Source organism: Lutra lutra, chromosome 1 (assembly GCF_902655055.1).
Source record: "Lutra lutra chromosome 1, mLutLut1.2, whole genome shotgun sequence".
In the NCBI taxonomy this organism is placed as follows: Eukaryota; Metazoa; Chordata; class Mammalia; order Carnivora; family Mustelidae; genus Lutra; species Lutra lutra.
This window is the reverse complement of record NC_062278.1, coordinates 134,506,650-134,528,954: the sequence shown is the minus strand read 5'-3', so window position 1 is coordinate 134,528,954 and position 22,305 is coordinate 134,506,650. Positions and strand designations below refer to the sequence as shown.

At 40.0% G+C, this 22,305-nt stretch overlaps 1 protein-coding gene across 4 annotated transcripts in view; it reads left to right on the top strand.

The window, feature by feature from the left end:
- Nucleotides 1–22,305, top strand: part of LOC125104624 (collagen alpha-4(VI) chain-like) — a 127,574-nt gene that overhangs the window by 92,438 nt on the left and 12,831 nt on the right. For all 4 annotated transcript variants that reach the window (XM_047737261.1, XM_047737271.1, XM_047737253.1 and 1 more), the window contains exons 27-33: nucleotides 3,767–3,802; nucleotides 3,909–3,971; nucleotides 5,459–5,521; nucleotides 6,716–6,751; nucleotides 7,935–7,971; nucleotides 11,119–11,130; nucleotides 11,219–11,712. In XM_047737261.1, the coding sequence (XP_047593217.1) occupies nucleotides 3,767–3,802; nucleotides 3,909–3,971; nucleotides 5,459–5,521; nucleotides 6,716–6,751; nucleotides 7,935–7,971; nucleotides 11,119–11,130; nucleotides 11,219–11,712 (741 nt within the window). The remainder of the gene's footprint in view (nucleotides 1–3,766; nucleotides 3,803–3,908; nucleotides 3,972–5,458; nucleotides 5,522–6,715; nucleotides 6,752–7,934; nucleotides 7,972–11,118; nucleotides 11,131–11,218; nucleotides 11,713–22,305) is intronic.

Genomic DNA, 22,305 nt, shown 5'->3' with positions numbered 1-22,305 from the left:
GGGGAATTCTAGGTAGAATTCAAATGCCCATATTTTAAGCCACATACCAGCTCTGCACTAAATCCAAGGGCAGCCTCTTCTTATTGTGGTGTGGTTAACACTGTGGAACACAGGGATTCAGTCCACATTTCATGGGTTTTTCCTGGCAAGACTTAATGGCTTTGTTTTAAACAGTCCTCATTGCTGCTTGGCTGGCTGGCTACCTTCCCCTTGTCTATTCACTCTCCTCTCTGAATTGACTGTTTCATACCTTCTCCCCTTCCCTCAGAATTCCAAGGCCTGCTTTCCCTTCCAAATTTCAGCAGACAGTTGTGCTTCTTGTTTCATGAAATAAATAGGAGAAATGAACAGAGAACATCTACATACATCCGCCATGATGTAGGCCAACTGACTTGCCTCTGTACCCTGTCTTCCCTCCTACTGCTATAGATAAGAGTCCATGCCCTCATCTAAGACTGATTGCATCTCTCATTGGGTGGATTCCATTCCCTTTTTGCTTCGTTAAGGTCCTGGGTCTTTTCTCTTCTTCATCATCAAATTTTCTTCCCTCTCCATAGATCATTCCTGTCAGTATACAAAGAAGTGTGAATATAGCCCATCTAAAAAAATAAACATAAAAACCCCTCACTTAACTACATAGTCCCATTGTCCCCTTTCTCTCTGGCAAAATTCTTTGACAGATTAGGTCTATATCTGTGGTTTTTACCCAATGGTGATTTTACCCTCCAGGGCATAATTGGTAATGTCTGGAGATGTTTGGGTTGTCACAACTGGGGGAGGGCATGAAGAGGGCACCTAGTGGATGGAGACCAGAGGTACTATTTTTCATCCTGTAATACACAGGACAGCCCCTCACAACAAAGAAGAATCATCAGGTCCAAAATATTAGTAGTGCTATGGTTGAGAAACTCCACTTTCTGTCCTCTGGTTCTTTCAAACTGATGACAGTTGACAGCCTTTACCCCTAGCCCCTGCCCACTCAATGACATCTGCTTTAGTCAAGGTAAAACCCATGGTGCTAAATCCAGTGGTCAGTTCTCTGTCCGCATCATACTCCAAGTCTCAGCAGCATTTGACAAAGGTGATCATGGCCTTCTTCTTAAAACCTTTCCTCTATCATCTCCCAGAATATACCACTTCCCTGGTTTTTGCTGGCTTCTTGTTTTTAGTTTCTTTTGAATATTCTTGACCTCTAAATATTAGAAGACTCAGGACTCTATCCTTACACTTTTCTTTAATTTTAATTTTTAAAAATTTTTATTAAGTTTTTAATTTTAACTCCAATATAGTTAACATAGAGTGTAGTATTAGTTTCAGGTGTACGGTATAGTGATCAACACTTCCATATAACACCCAGTGCTCATCACAAGTGCCCTCCTTAATCGCCATCACCTATTTCCTCCATCCCTTCCCCCACCTCTCCTCTGGTAACCATCAGTTTTTTTCTCTATAGTTAAGAGTCTGTTTCTTGGTTTCTCTCTGTCTGTCTGTCTCTTTTTTCCTTTGCTCTTTTTGTTCCTTATACTTCTGTTGTTCTCCTCTTTACTTTCTTCTCAGGTGACCTTATCCAGTTCCATGGCATCAAGTATCCTTAATCTATCCTGTGATCTCCAGTGCACTTCTCCAGCTTGGACCGGTGTCTTAAACTCTAAACATGTTTCCACCTTAAAACTGGCATGTAACAAAACAACCTTCTCCTCCTCCTCCTTTCCCTCCTTCTTCTCCTCCATGACCTCCTCCTCTTTCTCCTCCTTTTCCTTCTCTTCCATCCCCCTCTTCCTTCCTTTTTCTTCTTCTTTTGTTTGTTAACCTTTGATTATGGAAAAATTCAAACATAGATACAGGTGGCAAAACTAATACAATGACACCTCTCCCCAGGTACCCATCACCTAACTCAAGCAATGAAAAACCCTTGGCCAGTTTTATTTTGTTTTATATGTACCCCACCACACCTGTATCCTTCCCCCAATTATTTTGAAACAATCCCAGATATCATATATTCCATGAGTAGATATTTCAAGTTGCATCTCTAAAAGATTCTTTATAAATATAACCACAGTACCATTATCAACCTAAGAATTAACAATAATCTTTTAATATCATCAAATATCTGGTCAGTCAAAACTGATTCCCCTGACAACCTGCCCCTCCTCTAGCCTTCCCTGTCTCAGGGAGTGCAGCCTCCCATCTGCCAGTTGTGCAAGGAAGATACTTGCTCCATCTTTAATAAATGTCTGTCTCTCAACTACTGTATTTACCTCATCATCAAATACTGTGAGTGTACCTTCCAGATACATCTAGCATTTCATCAGTTCTCACCCCTGCCACTGCCACCCTCTAGACCATGCCACCTGACTGGCATTCTTGTTTGCACTCTTGCCTCATCTAGTTAGTCCTCTGAGCAGCAGCCAGAGCCCTATTTTATTTTATTTTATATTTATTTTTTTAAAGATTTTATTTTCAAGTAAACTCTATACTGAACATGGGGCTCAAACTTGCAACCTTGAGAACAAGTCACATGCTCTACTAATTGAGCCAGTCAGGCACCCTCAGACTCATCTTTTTCTTTCTTTCTTTCTTTTTTTTTAAAAGATTTTATTTATTTATTTGACAGCGAGAGATCACAAGCAGGCAGAGAGGCAGGCAGAGAGAGAGGAGGAAGCAGGTTCCCTGCTGATGCGGGGCTCGATCCCAGGACACTGAGATCATGACCTGAGCCGAAGGCAGCGGCTTAACCCACTGAGCCACCCAGGCGCCCCTCAGACTCATCTTTTAAATGGATAATCAGACCATGTCATTCCTTTATTCAAAGCCCAGCTTCAGCTCCTGGTGTCATTCAGAATTAGCCCCACTGTTAACATGGCCTACAAGACTCTATACAATCTGGTCCTTCTGTGAACTCCTTGACATCCTCTCCTCCTGCTCCTCTCCTGCCATTCTGCTCCAGGGTTCCTCAAACACAGCACACATACATATTCTTGCCTCAGGGTTCTTCACACACTCATCCTTCACACACATACATGCTGTCTCCCAGATACCTGTTTGGCTGGCTTCCTCAAGTTATGCTGGTCTTTGCCCAAAAGCCTTACCAAAAGGCTTTGTCTGACCACCTTGTATAAAATAGTTACCCCCTGCCCAAACCTATCCATGTCATTCTTTATCCCTTAATCCTCTTTCTAGAATAGCATTCATCTCTCCCTGACATACATTTCTTCCTCACTAGCAGGTAAGTTCCATGATAGCAGGGTCTTTGTTCTGTTCACTGCTCAATTCCCAGTGGCTAGAAAGGTGCCTGGCATGTAGCAGGTGCTAACTAAATACTTGTTGAATGAACAGTTGCTTTGTAGTGTGCCTTTGATCTGACAATGAACACCTGCTTTCTGGCAGCCAGTTTGGTACCCTTCCCTTTGGTTTACGTTGGATCAGACCTCTGGTTATTTAGACCACTGGATAAAAATGCTTAAGAAGGAAATTCCATTATGCAATATGTAACACATAGTTCCATAGTTCCCTTTCTGTCTGGCAAAGAAGGAGGGGGAAGATTGGTAAAGATCATTTGCCGGTTATTTCACATCGAATTATAGAAATAAAATATGGTCACTTGGGAGTAGCTCAAGATAACAACTGCTACTATAGTTGTTTTTCCTGGCACCTGTTTTGAGTCTGTTTTCTCAAAATTATAGTTTCTTCTTATTCCCTGAGGAATGTCAAAGAAAGACTTAATCATATGACATTAAACAAAACCTTATCTCATTTCTGACACTAGGGTGAACCTGGATTTCCTGGCTCTCCTGGTGCACAAGTAAGAAGATATCTTTCTGGGTCTGGCAACTGGTATGCAGCATGTGTCATTTGTTTGAAGCTATTTTTTTTTTCAAACTCAAGGTTTTGCTTTTGATTCTGTGAAGGGGGAAGATGGTGACCCAGGCCACCGAGGAGAGAAGGGAGCAAAGGGAATCAGAGGGCGGAGGGTAAGAATCAAAGGAATTTCCCAAGATCTATAACTGCACATATCATGACACTACTCACAGGAGAATTTCTATTGGGTTAATGGACTTCTCAGCAGGAAGCTCTTGTCCATCTCAGTAAACAATTCCATACCTTTCTCTGGCCACCCCACTCCCCCTGCCCCCCACTTAATACCACTCTCATTGATCTTGTGAATGCAAATGCAGCTCATCAAAGTGTAATAAAAGAAAATCCAAGTTGGAGTTTCAGTTACACAATATCAATATCTATGGTAAGTCTGGATATCACTTGGGAGGGTATTGTTTTAGCTGCAGAGCAAACATCGCTATTTCTGTCAGATTCCTTCAAGCCTTAACTTTGTCTTAGCTAATTTAGGACTAGACTCTCAGGAACGTGGCTGCCATCCTGGTGGACTTGAGCCATGTCTTCACTGTGCTTTGTGGAGTCCACCATTAAAATCCATTCCCTCGGGTTCCAAAGATTCAGTCTCGAAAAGCTACAATCACTGGCAGCTCTTTTTGGAAAGAGCCTGTGGATATCTAAAACCTTGACAGTTTTTAGCTGATAGACATTAGAGAACAAGGCCTTCTGGGAAAGACATGGACTAGTATTCGGTGCAGAAAAGAGGAAAGAGAATATTTATTATCTAGGCACTCAATGATTGGTATTTTCATACACTGGCAAGGGCATAAAGGAAAAAACTAATCTATTCTTAAAGTGGTTTGCTGCTGGCTAATATTGCCCTGCTCTATGATGTCTCTGATTTCAAATAACTGATTTATCTGATTTCAAATAACCGATGTCTCTGGTTTCAAATAAAAAGGGACAAAACATCGGCTAAATGCAGATAATGCTATGTCATTTCAGATACCTATAAGATGACCAGTAAACCATGGTCAGCATAGACCTTTTATCAGACTCTAAAGACCAGAAAGTGGTGAAAGCAATTTTCCTTTCTCTTGATGTCAGGTCCTCAGTGTGTATTTCCTATATTCTTTTTTTTTTTAAGGATTTTTCTCCTTTTAATTTTTTATTTCTTTTCAGCGTAACAGTATTCATTGTTTTTGCACCGCACCCAGTGCTCCATGCAATCCGTGCCCTCTCTAATACCCACCACCTGGTTCCCCCAACCTCCCACCCCCGCCCCTTCAAAACCCTCCTATATTCTTTTAATTATATGACTTGGAGTCTAAATTGACTATTGAGCCATCCTTTAAGGCTGGGTTTGAAAGTGTGTGTCTGTGTATATGTCCACATGTTAGCTGAGGTTAGGTCTGTAGGGGGCAGTTTAGATGGCTCCCAAAGGAGACCATCTCCCTTTCTACCGTTGGCATCTCACTCCATTGATACAGTTCATAAACTTAACTAGTCCATAGCAGACTCATTGGAGCTTAGAAATGACAGCTTAGTATCTCAAAGTGGGTCTGATGGTTTTAACCGAGTTGTATTCAAGAGGAGAAGCTTATTCCTTTGGTTTGGCTATTTTTAGGGTAATGCTGGCTTTCCTGGACTTATTGGAACTCCAGGTGACCAAGGCCCTCCAGGACCAGTGGTAATATAGATTCTACTTTCTTTTATTTTCAACCTTTGTGTAAAAGTGAATAAGGATTTGCTAAGAGCCATCTGAATGAATGAAGAAATGAACATTTGGGAGGCACTAGAGGATCTGTATAGGGAATGAGCCAAGTTTGCTTTTGAGGACATTAGCTTCAAGTCCTTACACAGTATATTTATTCAATGTATATTGTTTACTTGAAAATTGGGAAGATATTAGAGCAGCTGGAGATGTATAAACCTGTCTAAATACATAATACATAAACTCAGTGGAGACTGAGTTTATGAATGTAAACAAGATGAGCAAAAACATTTGTGTAAACACTGGAAGGAAATCCTAACAAAATGTGACATTTATATAACCTGAACTAAACTGACAATGTTGCAAGTCCACAAATTTTTTTTTTAATTCCCTGGGAGGTCATTTGGTATGAAGGGAAAGACTTTGGGGCTCTTGTCATTTTGCACTACCCCTTATCACATGAGGCTAGGCAGTCCTTTCACAGGAGATGGTAGAGTAAGTGAGCCAGGGTCTGAACCTAGTGGTTTCACTCCATTTAGGATTTACTGTAGAGGAGCCACAAAGTCATAGAAGCAAAAATCTTGGAAGCAGAATGATGCACACACCTATTTTACAGACGAGAAAACAAAGGCTGAAAAGATTATTATGACCTGCCTGAGGTTACAAATCACTAGCTTGTAAAATCTAAATAAAAATAAGGATCTCTAGACTCCCAGAGTACCTCAGTCAGGACTATCTGTTTTGAAGGGTTCCAGGGATGGCTTATTTGGCACTAGAGCCGGGATAAGATGGTGGTGGGTAACCTGAGGAGGAAGGATAGGAAATGGCTGGGGTCTACTTTAGAACTGTTTCTGAATGGCCCTGAGATCTTGACAGACCTTTTCTTGAATTGGATCCTAAACTGTGTGGCTTGCTCTCAAGATGACCTGATCTTCTAAGAGTCTTTATGTACCATGCTCCTGGATATCCTAGACTCTGAGGTCTGAGCACACCTCCGATCCACTCTGACTTTTTTCCTTAGGGGGTCAGCCAGAATTCCAGGGCCAGACTGTAGGGGAAGAAGGTGGTCTATGTACTATGATATCTTTCTGAGAATGTTTTGCTAACTCCAGAGAATAATTTATCAGACCTCACAATCTTACATTTTAAACCCATTTCTACTCTTTCCAGGGCATCAAGGGTCCAAAAGGTTTGGCAGATATGACGGTAGGTAAACATTTTAAATCTAAACCTTGTTCTTTTAACACACGAGGGTTTCCTCTTCCACACATTAGAAATCTATAGTCTACTATCATCTACTATTGTCCACTATATTCTACATATCATCTACAGATATGATGGTAGGTAAACATTTTACATTTAAACCTTGTTCGTTTTAACACACGAGGCTTTCCTCTTCCACACAGTAGAAATCTATATTCTATTGTTTCTCCTCTTATAAATTCTTTAAGTACCTTAAGTTTATAGACTTTCCTCTGAAAAGTTATAATCACATCAATGAGAAGAGTAGAATAATGTTTTAAAATCATGGAGGAAATCTGGATGTTTCTGAGTGCTACTATTGGCTGACATGAAGGGCAAGACTTTGAGGCTACAACTCCCACACAATATGCCTTTTTGTAAAGTTCAGAAGTTGCTTATAAAGTATTTATAGATGGTAGAGTACATCTTCATGTTTCATGACACACCTAAAAACAATCTCAAAAGTTATGATCATTTTTCATCTCCGAAGCACAAAAATATTACTGTGGTGGGAAGTGGAGGCAAGTGAGAACCAAGAAATAAAGGGGCCAAGGGATAAACAGAACACAGAGGAAGAGATAAAAGGAATGAGGCAGAATTCTAATGGTGGTGTGAGGGGTCTGTGTCTTGGCATTTGCCCTAAAGAATTGTTCCAGGAATTACTGACACAGAGATCCAGGAATTGAATACAGTTCTTTGCATTTTAGGCCAAGATTTCTAGATTGAAACTTCCTCAAAATCAAATTTGATTCCATTGCTTTTTGAGGCAGCTAAAAAAATAAAATTATTTATTAATTATAATTATAAAATTATAAATATAAATTTATATAAATATAAAAATAATTATAATTATAATTATAAAATTATAAAAATATATAATTAATTATAAAATTATTTATCTATGTCTAGTAATATGAGCACTGTATAGTATATAAAATATATTTTAAATGTTTTAAAATATCTAGAAATATAACTTCTGAATCATTTTATCTGCTGTAACAATTTTTGTGTTTTCTATTGTAGCTTAAAAAGCTTCAGAAAGAAACTGATAATACACAGATGACATTTCTAAGTCATGAGAGAGAGATGGAGTATGCTTCAGATTAAATAACTTTCCCTTTTCCTTCTTTTTCCATCTTTCTAACAGCCTTGTGAAATCATTGCTGTCATACAAGAGAACTGCCGTAAGTTGTTTGGGAAAGGCTCAAGTGGGGGCCAGTGGTGTGAGGTGGGGCTGGATCATGGTCATGGACTGGGGACATAAATCACCAGTAGATTTGACTGAGGGTTGGGAGAAGCCATTGTCTATCATGAAAGACTTATAAATTAATGTATTTGGCTCAGTCTCCCTTTGGGTAAGTAATCTTCGCCAGTGGGGTCTCAGAAATGAAGTGGCTGAAAGGGATGCTGTCTCAATGGTGAAGAGAAATTCCACTATAACGTGGCACCTCATGAAGGGAAATGCCAACTGCACACCTGCATGTCTGCATCTCAGTGTTTCTTATCACAAAACAAATAAAGAAAAACTTTGCTGTTCTTATTCCATCCATTTAAACAAGAGGGATCATCAGGGAGCCTTCAATAAGAAATGTGTCCTTTTTAATTTGCATTTATGTTTTAACAATGGAATTACAAATCATCAGATATTAATATTTGGTCCCATCCCCAGATTGGAATTTACTCATTGTCTTCAGTGTATTCCTGGATATTTGCTTCCTATAATATGTACACTTCTCCACTCACTAGCAATAGGGAGAGAACATTGGTTTGGCAAAGTGCTTAATTTGGGTGCTTGGGTTTTCTCCACAAATGCCTAGCCCTGCTTATTTAAACTTCATGTTCTGTCCATTCCCATTTAGTTGCTGTTGAAAGAGATTCTGGAGTCCTTTTTCCTAGAAATCACAAAAAATAATACCATAGTTTTGACCACAAAGGGAGAATGTCAGAGTTGACCATGTAAAAAGTTAAAACCCGTTTATATTGAAGACCGCTGTGAAGTCAAAAGTGAACAGAAAGGGGCGTCTTGGAGGCTCAGTGGGTTAAAGCCTGTGCCTTCGGCTCAGGTCATGATCCCAGGGTCCTGGGATCGAGTCCCGCATCCAGCTCTCTGCTCACGGGGGGAGCCTGCTTCCTCCTCTCTCTCTGCCTGCCTCTCTGCCTGTGGGAGGCCATGGTTAAGGCTTGAGACGAGAACCAAACCAGGCCCTGACTTTGTGCCTCCTTTAAAGGCTGAATAGCCGAACAAAAGGCTTAGGTCGATAAAGTCGAGTAGCACTGAGAAAGGGTCTGTGCTATGTGTTGTGCGCTCGACTACGTGACATCCCACACGTTCGCTAGTCAGATAGAGACGATTTGGCTGGGGTCAGAAATTCTTGGCTGGTCCTTGCTGTTCTTGCACGGGCTATAGACTACACCACTGTAAGACTGAGCTGTGCATACATAAACTATGTTGTCTTGAGTGGCCTTGAAGTCAGTACATCTGGCGCTAGAAGGTCTGCTATTGATGTCTAGGAAATAGATAATGGGAAAGTTTGAAGGATATTCTGTGCTTGTTGCAAACTCTTTAGTAATCAGCTAAAATTGTTATGATTGTTTCTGTTAGCTATAAAATGCCTCACAGCCTTGAATAAAATTGGCACTATTGGACATCCTCCTTGGTGCTCCTCCTGCCCCCATCTCTTTGTCTCTTAATTTCTTTTCACCATCCTCTTACCCTCACGTTCCTGGTCGATTTGTCGTGCTGGCTACGACATCTGCCTACTTGTGATCTCTGTCAAGTAAATAAATAAAAAATCTTTTTAAAAAAAGTGAACAGAAAAATGGGGAAAAAATGTACACAATATACCAAGCCAAGGACCTAATTTTGTTAACTCTGTCATGTCGAAATATATATAATCGCTCAATCATTTTTTAAAAGATTTTATTTATTTATTTGACAGAGAAAGAGACAGTGAGAGAGGGAACACAAGCAGGGGGAGGAGGAGTGGGAGAAGCACGCTTCCCACCAAGCAGGGAGACTGGTGTGCTGCTCGATCCCAGGACCCTGGGATCATGACCCGAGCTGAAGGCAGAAGCCCAATGACTGAGCCACCCAGGCATCCCTGCTCAATCACTTTTATCTACAAGCTCAGATATTTCATATATGTTGAACCTAATGTAAAAAACTCTTAGACTGAAAAATCTAAGTATCATGAGACATCTATAGTGGACTAGGCAATACTGCTCTAAATTTATCGACGAAAAGAATTCATGTTCATCATACACTAAGTCAAAAAAGATTCAGAATAGGACATATACTAAAGTCCAAGTTTTATAAAATAAAATAACAAATTAAACATATACATACATACATAGATATTATGAATTAAGGATAATTTTAATTTTTTGTTTTCTGATATTTTCCATAAAAATATATTATTTGAGCAAACACACTTATACATAATATATAGTATATAACATATATAGTATATTATATATAATTTTAGATATATATATATATATGTATATATGTGTGTGTATATATATAGTTTCAGAATAGCTCAGTGTATTAGTCAGGTTTAAGTTCAGTAAAGTGTGACCTCAGTGCTCAGTAATAATGACACAAAGGTATTTCTCAGATCAAAGCCATGAGGGGGTTAGTCTGGGGTTGAAATGGATATCTGCAGTATTCAGGGACACAGGCTCTTTATATTTTTTCATTCTGCATTGAAGGGAGGGTGTTCTGTTTCCAAAATCACCTCGAGGTCCAAGATGTTGACCAAGCTTCAGGCAGCAGGAAAAGAAAGGGAAAGTTGTTTCTGAAGTAGTTTCTACTATATCTCTTTTTTTCCTTTTTTTTTTTTTTTTTTAAAGATTTCACCCATTTACTTGACAGAGATCACAAGTAGGCAGAGAGACAGGCAGAGAGAAAGAGAGAGGAGGAAGCAGGCTCCCCACTAAGCAGAGAGTCCAATGCGGGGCTCAATCCCAGGACCCTGGGATCATGACCCGAGCCGAAGGCAGAGGCCTTAACACACTGAGCCACCCAGGTGCCCCTCTACCATATCTCTTATTCCGTTCTTCCAGCTTCCCCACTGGGAAATGGAGTCCTTTTTCCGGGCAGCCATATGCCCCGGGACTGAGGATTTACTGCTATAGAAAAAAGGGAAAAATGGATATTGGGGAGCAAATCGAGGTCTTGGCCAAACTCAGGCAGGAGTCAGAGAAGGTCACTGCTTGAATTTCTCAGAGAAGATAGTTTTTCATATTGAAGCACTCACGTAGAAACCATACCACTGCCTATATAAACTAACAATGTCTTGTTTTTTTCTCCAAAACAATTTCCCTTCCAGCTTGTTCGACAGGTAGGTAATATATATTCTTATTCACTCAGACATCACCTGTTCAGAGGCATTACAGAAAATCTTAAATCTGGGTGTCCATTGTGTTAAGGTATTTCCAAATGCCCAGCCTTCCCTAGCGAAGTGGTCTTTGCCTTGGACATGTCAAACGACGTCTCCCAGTCGGATTTTGAGAGGATGAGAAACATTCTATTGTCTCTGTTGGAGAGGATGGAAATAAGTGACAGTAACTGCCCAACGGGTGCCCGAGTGGCCATCATTTCATACAACGCCAAAACTGACTACCTGGTTCGCTTCTCAGACCACAAGGGGAAGCCCGCACTCCTGCAGGTGGTCAGGACGATCCCTCTGCAAGGGTCTTCTGGCAGCAGGAACCTTGGGGAGGCCATGAGGTTTGTGGCCAGACATGTATTCAAACGTGTGCGCTCCGGTCTTCTCGTGAGGAAAGTGGCTGTGTTCTTCCAGGCAGGCTGGTCTCATGACCAAGATGCTTTCAGCACTGCCACTCTGGAGCTCAGTGCGCTGGACATTACCTCTACGATCATCACCTTCACAGAGGCACACAACCTCCCGTATGACCTGCTGGTAAGTGGGGGAGTCACTGGGGGGCGGTGGCTTAGTACCTGCTCCTTATCCCTCCATCAAGGACTGCATTGATGTGTATGCAGGGGGAGGGGGTGTTCTTCTTATGGACTCTGCTACAAGTGTAACTACTAGCACCAACTGGCCACTCTTGAGTGCTTACTCTGAGCTACGGGCCCCACAAACATTAGCTTATTTAATATCCCCAAGACTCTCTGAGGTGAGTAGATAAGAAGATAAGAAATATGTTATTCAAAGATAAGAAAACTTAGGCTTAGAGAGTTAAGTATACCATCAAAAGTCAAATATCTACTTAGTAGCAGATTGATCTGCCTTCAGAGCCCATGCTTAAACACTGTGCTAAATTGTATTATGAGGGTTTGTAGAATGTAACTCTCCCTTTCCTCTCTTCTCCTCCCCTCTGCTCCCATCCCGTCCCCTCCCCTCCCCTCATCTTCCTTCTTCCTTCCTTCCTTCCTTCCTTCCTTCCTTCCTTCCTTCCTTTCTTTCTTTTTCTTTTCTTTCCTTTTCTTTTCTTTTATAAAACACATACCCATATAACAAAGTGGGTAAAGCACATTAATTTAAAATGTACATCTGGATGGATTTTTATAAATGTTAAACTCCTTGTGACCAAGACACAGTTCAAGATATGAAACTCTCAGCATCCTTTAAGTTTTGCTCATGCTTCCCCAAACTATACACTCCACAGAGTCACTGCTCTTCTGGCTTCTGTCACAGTCAAATAAGCAGTTTGGCTTGTTCTGAACCTTCATTTCAATTGAATCCTATAACATGTACTCTTTCGTATCTGGCTTCTTCCACTCAACATAATGTCTGTTCTCCTTGTTTATCTATGTTGTGTATATGGGTATCATTATTTTTTACTGCTGTTCTGAACTATGCTAAGTGTGTACATACCACAATTTATTTACCTATTCTCCAGACTTGACTTTTCTAACTGAAACCCACATAACACATTCTCATGGAATATATGGGATGATTTATCAAAATAAAGACAGGTTCTCTAAGAGACTCCATTGCTAATATTCAACTGTGTTGGGCTAGCAAAAATGAAAATGTCATATAGTTCAGCCTAATAGCTAGTTAATTTAGCTGTGCTAGACCATTTAATTTTCTCTTAAAGAGAGATGGTAGGTGACAGACACTGTTATCACAGCTGTGGATATGCTTTTAAGAATCAATAGATAAAATTATGATAGCTTGCAACCATTGGACTACATACTCTGGGTTTTGAGAAACAAAGTTAAAATGCAAAGCACTGAGTTCTTTTTTTGCTGTAACATCCCTCTTGTCCAGGAGTATGTGCAGGCAGAGATGTGTTGTTGATGGAGCGGCCCTCAATAACTTCCTGAATGGATTCCTAAAGGCAGGATATAACCAAATAACAGTTAAAATTAGAGATTGGCTCTTCCATCAACAATGAATGCCTTTGGAAAAGTCTCTTCATCTTTCTGAGTCTCATTTTGCTCAGCTCTAAAATGGAGAGAAAGTCACAAATAAATGTTATCTAGCTCTCTTCCTGGTGTAATGATCTATTTTCAAAAAAGCATCTTCCTAACATTTGGAGAGTGACCCTTGGGGTACACTTACAGTCCTCAAATGTCCAGCAGTGTGGCTGTCTGAGAGGATCCTGGGCAGACTGTTGGGATCTGATGTAGAGTGAATATTTGGTCAGGATGTTCTCGGCCTCTTAGTTGCTTTAGGTTCCAGGTAAAAGGATATAATTGTATGTGAAAAGAATCTGCTAGCTTCAGTACACTTGGACCTCAGCTCAGTCACTTCTCTCTGCTCTCCTTTCTGTTTCTTAGACGTATTCTTGCCCTGGGATGCTGGAAACCAATTCTGTTTCCTAAATGTAACAAAGTAGAAATGTTACATGGTGCTAAGTGTTGCTTGCCCGCTCAAATGTAATGGATGACCTCGTTTCTGTTGATACCAGCAAGGAGAGAAACCATAAGAATGACAGCTCCATTCTCAAAGCCTGTCAGAAAAATCCTCATTTCTTCATAACTGGAGATAATTGCAGCCCTTAACCTCTTCCCTACTCTGTGCATTATCCTTAGGGGTATCCTGTTAGGAGAGTAGAAATATCCTGTAATTTGTCTTTGGAATTATCTGCCTGAGGAATCTCTTTGACATTGTGTGAGACTTTTGTCTTTCAACTCTATTTTGTTTATTTCACAAAACAACACCCACATGCTTCTTCTGGAAAAATGATAGTTGTTCAATTTGAAATCATTATATAAACAGATGTCCGAACCTCTCAGTCTATTTAAACATTTTCAGAGGCCGTGGGGCATATTAAGAAGACTTTTTAAGCCATCCATTGAGTCATCTTAGCCCTAAAAAAAAGTTTTGCAACATTGGACTATTTGTGTCTGGATCCAATTGTCTGTATGTATCTCAAAATCTTTGCCCCATTTTTTAAAGTTAAAAAGCAGAGGATTGCAGGGAAAATGAAATTTGAGTCCCAGATTTCAAATTTTATTTTTCTTTATGAAAAGTCTAGTACATTTCCCCTTGAAACAGTACCTAGGAAAATAGCTCATGTTTATTGACTCAGACACTATACTAAGATCTTTCCACTTATTGGTTCTTGTAATCCTTATAACAACCCAGTGAGATAACTATTGTGGACCCATTTCTCAGATAATGAAACTGAGACGTGGAGAAGTTAAATAACTTGCTCAAGGTCTGGAATTTTCATCAGCAATGAGATTTTGAGTTCAAAAGTCAAGAACAGGAAGGGAGTTTAGAAGTTCTAAATTCTTCCCATGTATTAATTCATTTTATCTTTATAACACTATGAGATAAACCTATGAACTAGCCCTCTTTTTATTTCTGTGTATTAAAAAAGAACAATCCAAAGAATGGAGTGCTGGCTATCATAGAGACAAGAAAATAAGCTTTAAAGGATAGACACATTAAGAGGATGGTAAAATAAAAATGGGGGTGGGTAATTTTAAGTTTTGTGTAATTTCAGGATTCAGAAAAATTATAGGAGGACTTTTTTTTTAATTAAGGAAGTATTGGGTTGCCTAGAGAGCCTCTTTCAGAGGCCATGGATAACCTGCAGCTGAGGCCTTGTGGGTTGCTATTTTCCATTAGATTATTACTGCTCTAAGTCCAGGATCAGCAGCCAAGGGAAGAAATTAGGTAAAGACTTCACATTCTGGGGGTGCCTGGGCAGCTCAGTGGGTTAAAGCCTCTGCCTTCGGCTTGGGTTGTGATCCCAGGGTTGTGGGATCGAGCCTCACATTGGGCTCTCTGCCTAGCAGGGAGCCTGCTTGCCCCTTCTCTCTGCCTGCCTCTCTGCCCACTTGTGATTTCTGTCTGTCGAATAAATAAATAAGATCTCAAAAAAAAAAAAAAAAAGACTTCACACTCTGTTTTGGTCCTATATGTTATCTGGACATGTTTTCTTGACACTGGGACATCAACTTATTCACCTATAAAATGGGGATAAGCTCATAGATACATCGAAAGAGTTCTAAAAGGTGGTGCCTATAGGGATATTGAGCTGACACTTTCTATGTGTATACTTAGTGGGTAGCCATTATTATTATCATCTCTTCTTCAGGGACCTGAAGAGTGCCTCTTCACCCAAGAACTATTAAATTAGACAGCTTCTGTTTAGTAAGCACCTATGAAGTTCCAACCACTGTGCTATGTGGTTTTCATGCCTTGTCACCTTAACCCATCAATACTCAAAATGTGGTCCTGGGACCAGCAGCAAGACCATTACCTGGGTAATGAGAAATGCCAAATCTCAGACTCTACCACTGATCTAATTAATTGAGCTCTGCATTTAAAAAAAAGATTTTTAAAAAATTATTTGTTTAGAGAGAGAACGTGCTCGAGCAGGGGGAGGGGCAGAGGGAAAAGGAGAGAGAATCTCAAGCACACTCCACATTGAGAGTGGGTAGAGCCTGATGGGGGCACCATCCCAGGCTCTGCATTTTTAACAAGATCCCTAGATGGTTTGCATGAGTGTTAAAGTTTGAGGAGTGTTGGTCCAATCCTCATAACTATCCCACAAGTTAATAATGATAATCTACATTTCCCAGATGAGGTAAGGGAAGGCCAGAGGTAAAGGAACTTGTTTTAACCTGCATAGTCCTGGAATTTGTACTCTAATCTGTCAGGTTTCCACTCTGCCACCTGCCACCTCAATCCAATGCCAATCCCTAATGTTAGTTGGGAAGTCCAGGAGTAGGCAGCTGTTTCACGGCAGTCTTGGTAGGATGGGGTCATGCCAACTGCAAGGAGCCAGGGCTGGACTCAAGCTCCTAGGGTCAGTCACAGGTCGCATGACTACTCTGTCTACCTCCTTCCCCAGTTTGTCCATTTTCCCTTGTTCCTCAAGTTCTTGCCTCAACTGGAAGCCAGATGGTTTCTAAGTCTCTCTCCTTAGGGTCCAGTTAGCTCTCCCTCTGTCCAAGGCAAATCCTCCTCCCCAGCACTTGCTTTCTTTCCTTCTATTCCCATACAAGTCGAGAGCCTCCCCCAGCTCAGTTCCAGGAATAAACACTGTCCCATGACTCTGGCAGCTTTGTGCAGCAGCTAGAGCATTGGATTGAACCCTGTGGGTCTCTCCAGCTCAGGGCTCATGGGAACTTCTTTAAAAATTGGGGGCTGGAGTTTGAGAGTTGTCTGAATCCTTTGAAGAAGTATTTTTCTGTCTAAGAAATAAAAGAGGATGTGAATGCAAACCCGTGTGCCATGTCTTCTCCCCTCCATAAACTCCTGTCTTTAGTATACAACTAGTCCCAACAGACTACAGCTGGACACTCAGGAATGAAGTTGAGAAACTCGCCAGAGGCATTGATTCAAACTACCGTAAAGTTTGCACCCCAAGCAGGTCACTTAGTCTGTGTTTAAGGTACTCTGTTTTTGAAATTTCCTTCTCTGATGCTGATGGGAGTTTTCACTAAGACTCATAGAGCCAATTTTCTCCTCTCCTCATACTGAATTCCCTCCCACACTGTCTCTCTGCTTGAGCTTTCCCGGAATTATCTTGTTTACCTTATCAGTGACTAGGACCATGCTGGTACGCCCAAATTCAAAGTAATTAGAGGTTCATTAATGACAACTGGGTATGGATGAATCTATACTGAATCATACTTCCCTATGGACTTCCACTGTGTTTTTGTGTACTTGTTCCCACAATTCTATTTTTGCAAGAACACTAAACATTTTAGGCATGATCACAAAATTATTCTTCCTAAGAAAAGTTTTTAAAAAGATGCAAGTTTTGTAACTATTCCAATTCAGTTGGGTTTGGTAATTTTCCAATAAGCAGACAACAGATGGAAGAGTTACATCCTCTGAGTTGCTCGGATAGAAAAGGTAACATGAGGCAAATACAAAAGATTAGAACTGAGGACCAGGCTGTGTTGACACAGGAAGAAAACTTGTGGCATCCATTCAGACCCTCAACTCTATTGCTGAGGAATCTGAGGCACCAGACTCTTGTCCAAGGTCACACAGCCAACCACGGCAGATCACGGACAAGGACCTGGGATACTGACACCACATCTGTTACTGCCGCATTGGACTCTTCTCATGGACCAAACTTGGGAGGATATTTGGATTTCTTTAATGTCTTTCATACAATCTTAAAAATTCACACAAACTCTGCATTTTATAGCACACTTCCGTATGTTTCTTGTGATTTAAAAGTAATGTACCCAAATTTAATGTTTCCCCACAACTCTTGGAATAAAATGGATGCTCCTAGGGTTATCTCAGTCTTCCCATAGCTCCTGGAACACTGCCGTGGATCCTGATTTCAGCAGCCTTTCAAAGTGCTTCATGTGATTTCCAGGAAAGCTATCAAATGTCTACTGTTCTCTCTAACCCCTGGTGATTAATCAGGACCATTTGGTTTGGTCAGTACTCAGATCTGATGACCATGTGGAATAGATCTAAATGTTGAATTTGGGCAGCTCTGCCCTTTTTCTTCACGTCTGCCTCCACCATCTGGCAGGGAGTTCCAGGGTTTCAGATGTGCTGTGTGGTTGCACATTGGAGGTGGGCGTTCTCTAATCTATAGGAAGTGGGAACAAAGGAGACTTCTAGAGAAAACCACTATGTACCTCTGGGCCTTTGTACATGCTGTTCCTCCAGATTCTAATCCTTTTGCCTGCTTCTTTGCTAAGTAAATATCCTACTCATTCTTCCCAAAGTGCCAGATGTCAGAATCTCCATCAGGCTCCCTAGATCCCCTGAGCTTCAAATGAACCCACTCTTCCTTGTTCCTAAAACATATTATTGACCTCTTTCTTTCTTGAAATTTGTTTATCTGTCCTTCCTGCTAGGTCTTACACACTTCGAGGGTGTGATTGTCATTTTTGTATCTCTGTAGGGATTGTTAAAACTTCTGTTTTGTAGTTGTTCAATCAGTCTTGGTTGATTTGAATTAAGTCAGGAAATAGCATAACCAGGTGAGGAAATTTCAATTTTTTAATGTATGTTGGATTCTATTGGCTATTTTGGAACAGTTTCAGAAGAGTAGGTTTTAATTATTCTTTAAATGTTTGGTAGAATTGAGTTGGGAAGCCATCTGGCCCTGGGCTCTTGTTTGTTGGGAGATTTTTGATTATTGCTTCAATTTCCTTGCTGGTTATAGGTCTGTTTGGGTTTCTAGTATTCAGGGTTCAATTTTGGTAGTTTATATACCTCTAGGAATGCATCTATTTCTTCCAGATTGTCTAATTTGTTGGCATATGGTTGCTCATATAATATGTTCTTATAATTGTATTTCTTCACTATTGCTTGTGATTTCTTCTCTTTCATTCATGATTTTATCTATTTGGGTCCTTTCTCTTTTCTTTTTGATAAATCTGGGCAGGGGTTTAACGATTTTATTAATTCTTTCAAACAACCAGCTCCCCGTCTTGTTGATTTGTTCTACTGTTCTTTTGGTTTCTATTTCATTGATTTTTGCTCTGATCTTTATTATTTCTCCTCTTGGGCTGGGTTTAGGCTTTTTATTGCTGTTCTTTCTCCAGCTCTTTTAGGTGTGGGGATAGGTTGTGTATTTGAGACCTTTCTTGAGAAAGGCTTGTATTGCTATGTACTTTCCTTTTAGGCCTGCCTTTCCTGCATCCAAAGATTTTGAACAGTGTGTTTTCATTTTCATTTGTTTCTATGAATTTTTTTTAATTTAAAAATTTTTATTTATTTTTTAAATTTCTTTTCAGTGTTCCAGACTTCATTGTTTATGTGCCACCCCCAGTGCTCCATGCAATATATGCCCTCCACAATACCCACCACCAGGCTCACCCAACCTCCCATCCCCTTCCCTTCCAAAACCCTAGTTAGTTCCTCAGAGTCCACAATTTTTAAAAATTCTTCTTTAATTTCCTGGTCGACCCATTCATTCTTTAGTAGGATGCTCTTCAGCTTCCATGTATTTGAGTTATTTTCAACTTTCCCCTTGAGACTGAGTTCTAGTTTGAAAGCATTGTGGTCTGAAAATACACAGGGAATGAGCCCAATCTTTTGGTACCATTTAAGAACTAATTTGGAACCCAGGATGTAACCTGTTCTGGAGAATGTACCATATGCACTAGGGAAGATTGTGTTTTCTGTCACTTTGGGATGGAATGTTCTGAATGTATCTGTGATGTCCATCTGGTCCAATGTCTTTTAAAGTCTTTATTTCCTTGTTGATCTTTTGCTTAGAATATCTGTCCATTGTGGTAGTAAGAGGGGTGTTACTGTTCAACTATTATTATATTATTGTCGATGTGTTTCTTTGATTTTGTTATTAATTGGTTTCTATAATTGGCTGCTCCCATGTTAGGGGCATAAATATTTATAATTTTTAGATCTTCTTGTTGAATAGACACTTTAATTATGATAGAGTATCCTTCCTCTTCTCTTATTACAGTCTTTGGCTTAAATTTTAATTTGTCTGATATAAGGATTGCCACCCCCAACTTTCTTTTGATGTCCATTAGCATGGTAAATGGCTTTCCACCCCCTCATTTTCAATCTGGAAGTGTGGTTTCAGTCTAAAATGAGTCTCTTGCAGGCAGCATATCGATAGGTCTTGCCTTTTTATCCAATCTGATACCCTGTGTCTTTTGATTGGGAGCATTTAGCCCATTTACTTTCAGGGTAACTATTGAAAGATATGAATTTAGTGTCATTATATTGCCTGTAAGGTGACTGTTACTGTATATTGTCTGTTCCTTTCTGTTCCTTTTAGGCTCTCTCTTTACTTAGAGGACCCCTTTCAATATTTCTTGTAGGGCTGGTTTGGTGTTTACAAATCTTTTAGTTTTTGTTTGTCCTGAAAGCTTTTTATCTCTCCTTCTATTTTTTTTTTTTAAATTTTATTTCTTTTCAGCGTAACAGTATTCATTGTTTTTTCACCACACCCAGTGCTCCATGCAATATGTGCCCTCCTTAATACCCACCGCCTGGCTTCCCCAACCTCCCACCCTCCGCCCCTTCAAAACCCTCAGGTTGTTTTTCAGAGTCCATAGTCTCTCATGGTTCACCTCCCCTTCCAATTTCCTTCGACTCCCTTCTCCTCTCCACCTCCCCATGTCCTCCGTGTTATTTGTTATGCTCCACAAATAAGTGAAACCATATGATAATTGACTCTCTCTGCTTGACTGATTTCACTCAGCATAATCTCTTTCAGTCCTGTCCATGTTGCTACAAACGTTGGGTATTCATCCTTTCTGATGGAGGCATAATACTCCATAGTGTATATGGACCACATCTTCCTTATCCATTTGTCCGTTGAAGGGCATCTTGGTTCTTTCCACAGTTTGGCAACCGTGGCCATTGCTGCTATAAACATTGGGGTACAGATGGCCCTTCTTTTCATTACATCTGTATCTTTGGGGTAAATACCCAGCAGTGCAATGGCAGGGTCATAGGGAAGTTCTATTTTTAATTTCTTGAAGAATCTCCATACTGTTCTCCAAAGTGGCTGCACCAACTTGCATTCCCACCAACAGTGGAAGAGGGTTCCCCTTTCTCCACATCCTGTCTAAAACACGTTGTTTCCTGTCTTGCTAATTTTGGCCATTCTAATTGGTGTAAGGTGGTATCTCAATGTGGTTTTAATTTGAATCTCCCTAATGGCTAGTGATGATGAACATTTTTTTCATGTGTCTGATAGCCATTTGTCTGTCTTCATTGGAGAAGTGTCTGTTCATATATTCTGCCCATTTTTTTATATGATTATCTGTTTTGTGTGTGTTGAGTTTGAGAAGTTCTTTATAGTACAGACAAAAGGTTGATATCCAGGATCTCCTTCTATTTTCAATGACAACCTAGTTGTATATAGTATTCTTGGCTTCATATTTTCCTCATTTAGTGCCCTGAATATATCATGCTAGTCCTTTCTGGCCTGCCAGGTCTCTGTGGATATGTCTGCTGCCAATCTAATGTTTCTATTGTTGTAGGTTACAGACCTCTTGTCCTGAGTTGCTTTCAGGATTTTCTATTTGTCTCTGAGATTTGTAAATTTTACTATTAGATAATGGGGTGTTGACCTATTTGTATTGATTTTGAGGGGAATTCTCTGTGCCTCCTGGATTTTGATGCCTGTTTTCTTCCCCAAATTAGGGAAGTTCTCCTCTGTACTTTATGCCTGTGTGCCTTCTGCACCCTCTCTCTTTCTTCTTCTTCTGGGATCCCAATTATTCTAATATTGTTTCCTTTTATGGTATCACTTATCTTTCGAATTCTCCCCTCATGATCCAGTAGTTGTTTGTCTCTCTTCTTCTCAGCTTCCTTATTCTCCATCATTTGGTCCTCTATATTACTAATTCTGTCTTCCGTCTCATTTATCATAGCAATTAGAGCCTCCATTTTTTGATTGCACCTCATTAATAACCTTTTTGATTTCGACTTGGTAAGATTTTATTTCTCCAGAAAGGGATTCTCTAGTACCTTCTATGCTTTTTTCAAGCCCAGCTAGTATCTTTATAATCATCATTCTGAACTCTATTTCCAACATCTTACTAACGTCTGTATTGATTAGTCAGTACTGCCTCTTGCTCTTTTTTTGAGGTGAAATTTTCCGTTTTGTCATTTTATCCTGAGAAGAATAGATGAATGAGAACAAAATGCTAATAGTGTAACAACAACCCCGGAAAAATATACAATAGATTTGGATATATTTTGGTCTGTTAGATGAAATTGTCTCCCAAAATTTTGAAAGAAAACTCATATATATACACAAAAATAAAGGCAAATACAGTGGAAGGATGGAATATGACTATAAAAATGAAAATTAAAAAAGTATTTAAATAGAATTGATAAGATGTTGGTTGGAAAAGGAAAGAAGAAAAATTTTTTTTAAAAAGTAGAAAAAGAAACAATAAAGACAATTTTAAAAATTTAACTTTGAAAAACTAAAGAATCATGGGGAAAAAGCTGTGAATTCTATGTGCTATATTCCCCGAGCACTGGAGTTTTGCAGTTCTCAATGATCGGTAAACTTGGTCTTGGCTGGATGTTCTTGCTGATCTTCTGGTGGACAGACCTGTTGCAGTGATTCTCAAATGTCTTTGCCTGAGGCAGAATTGCCTGGGACTTGCC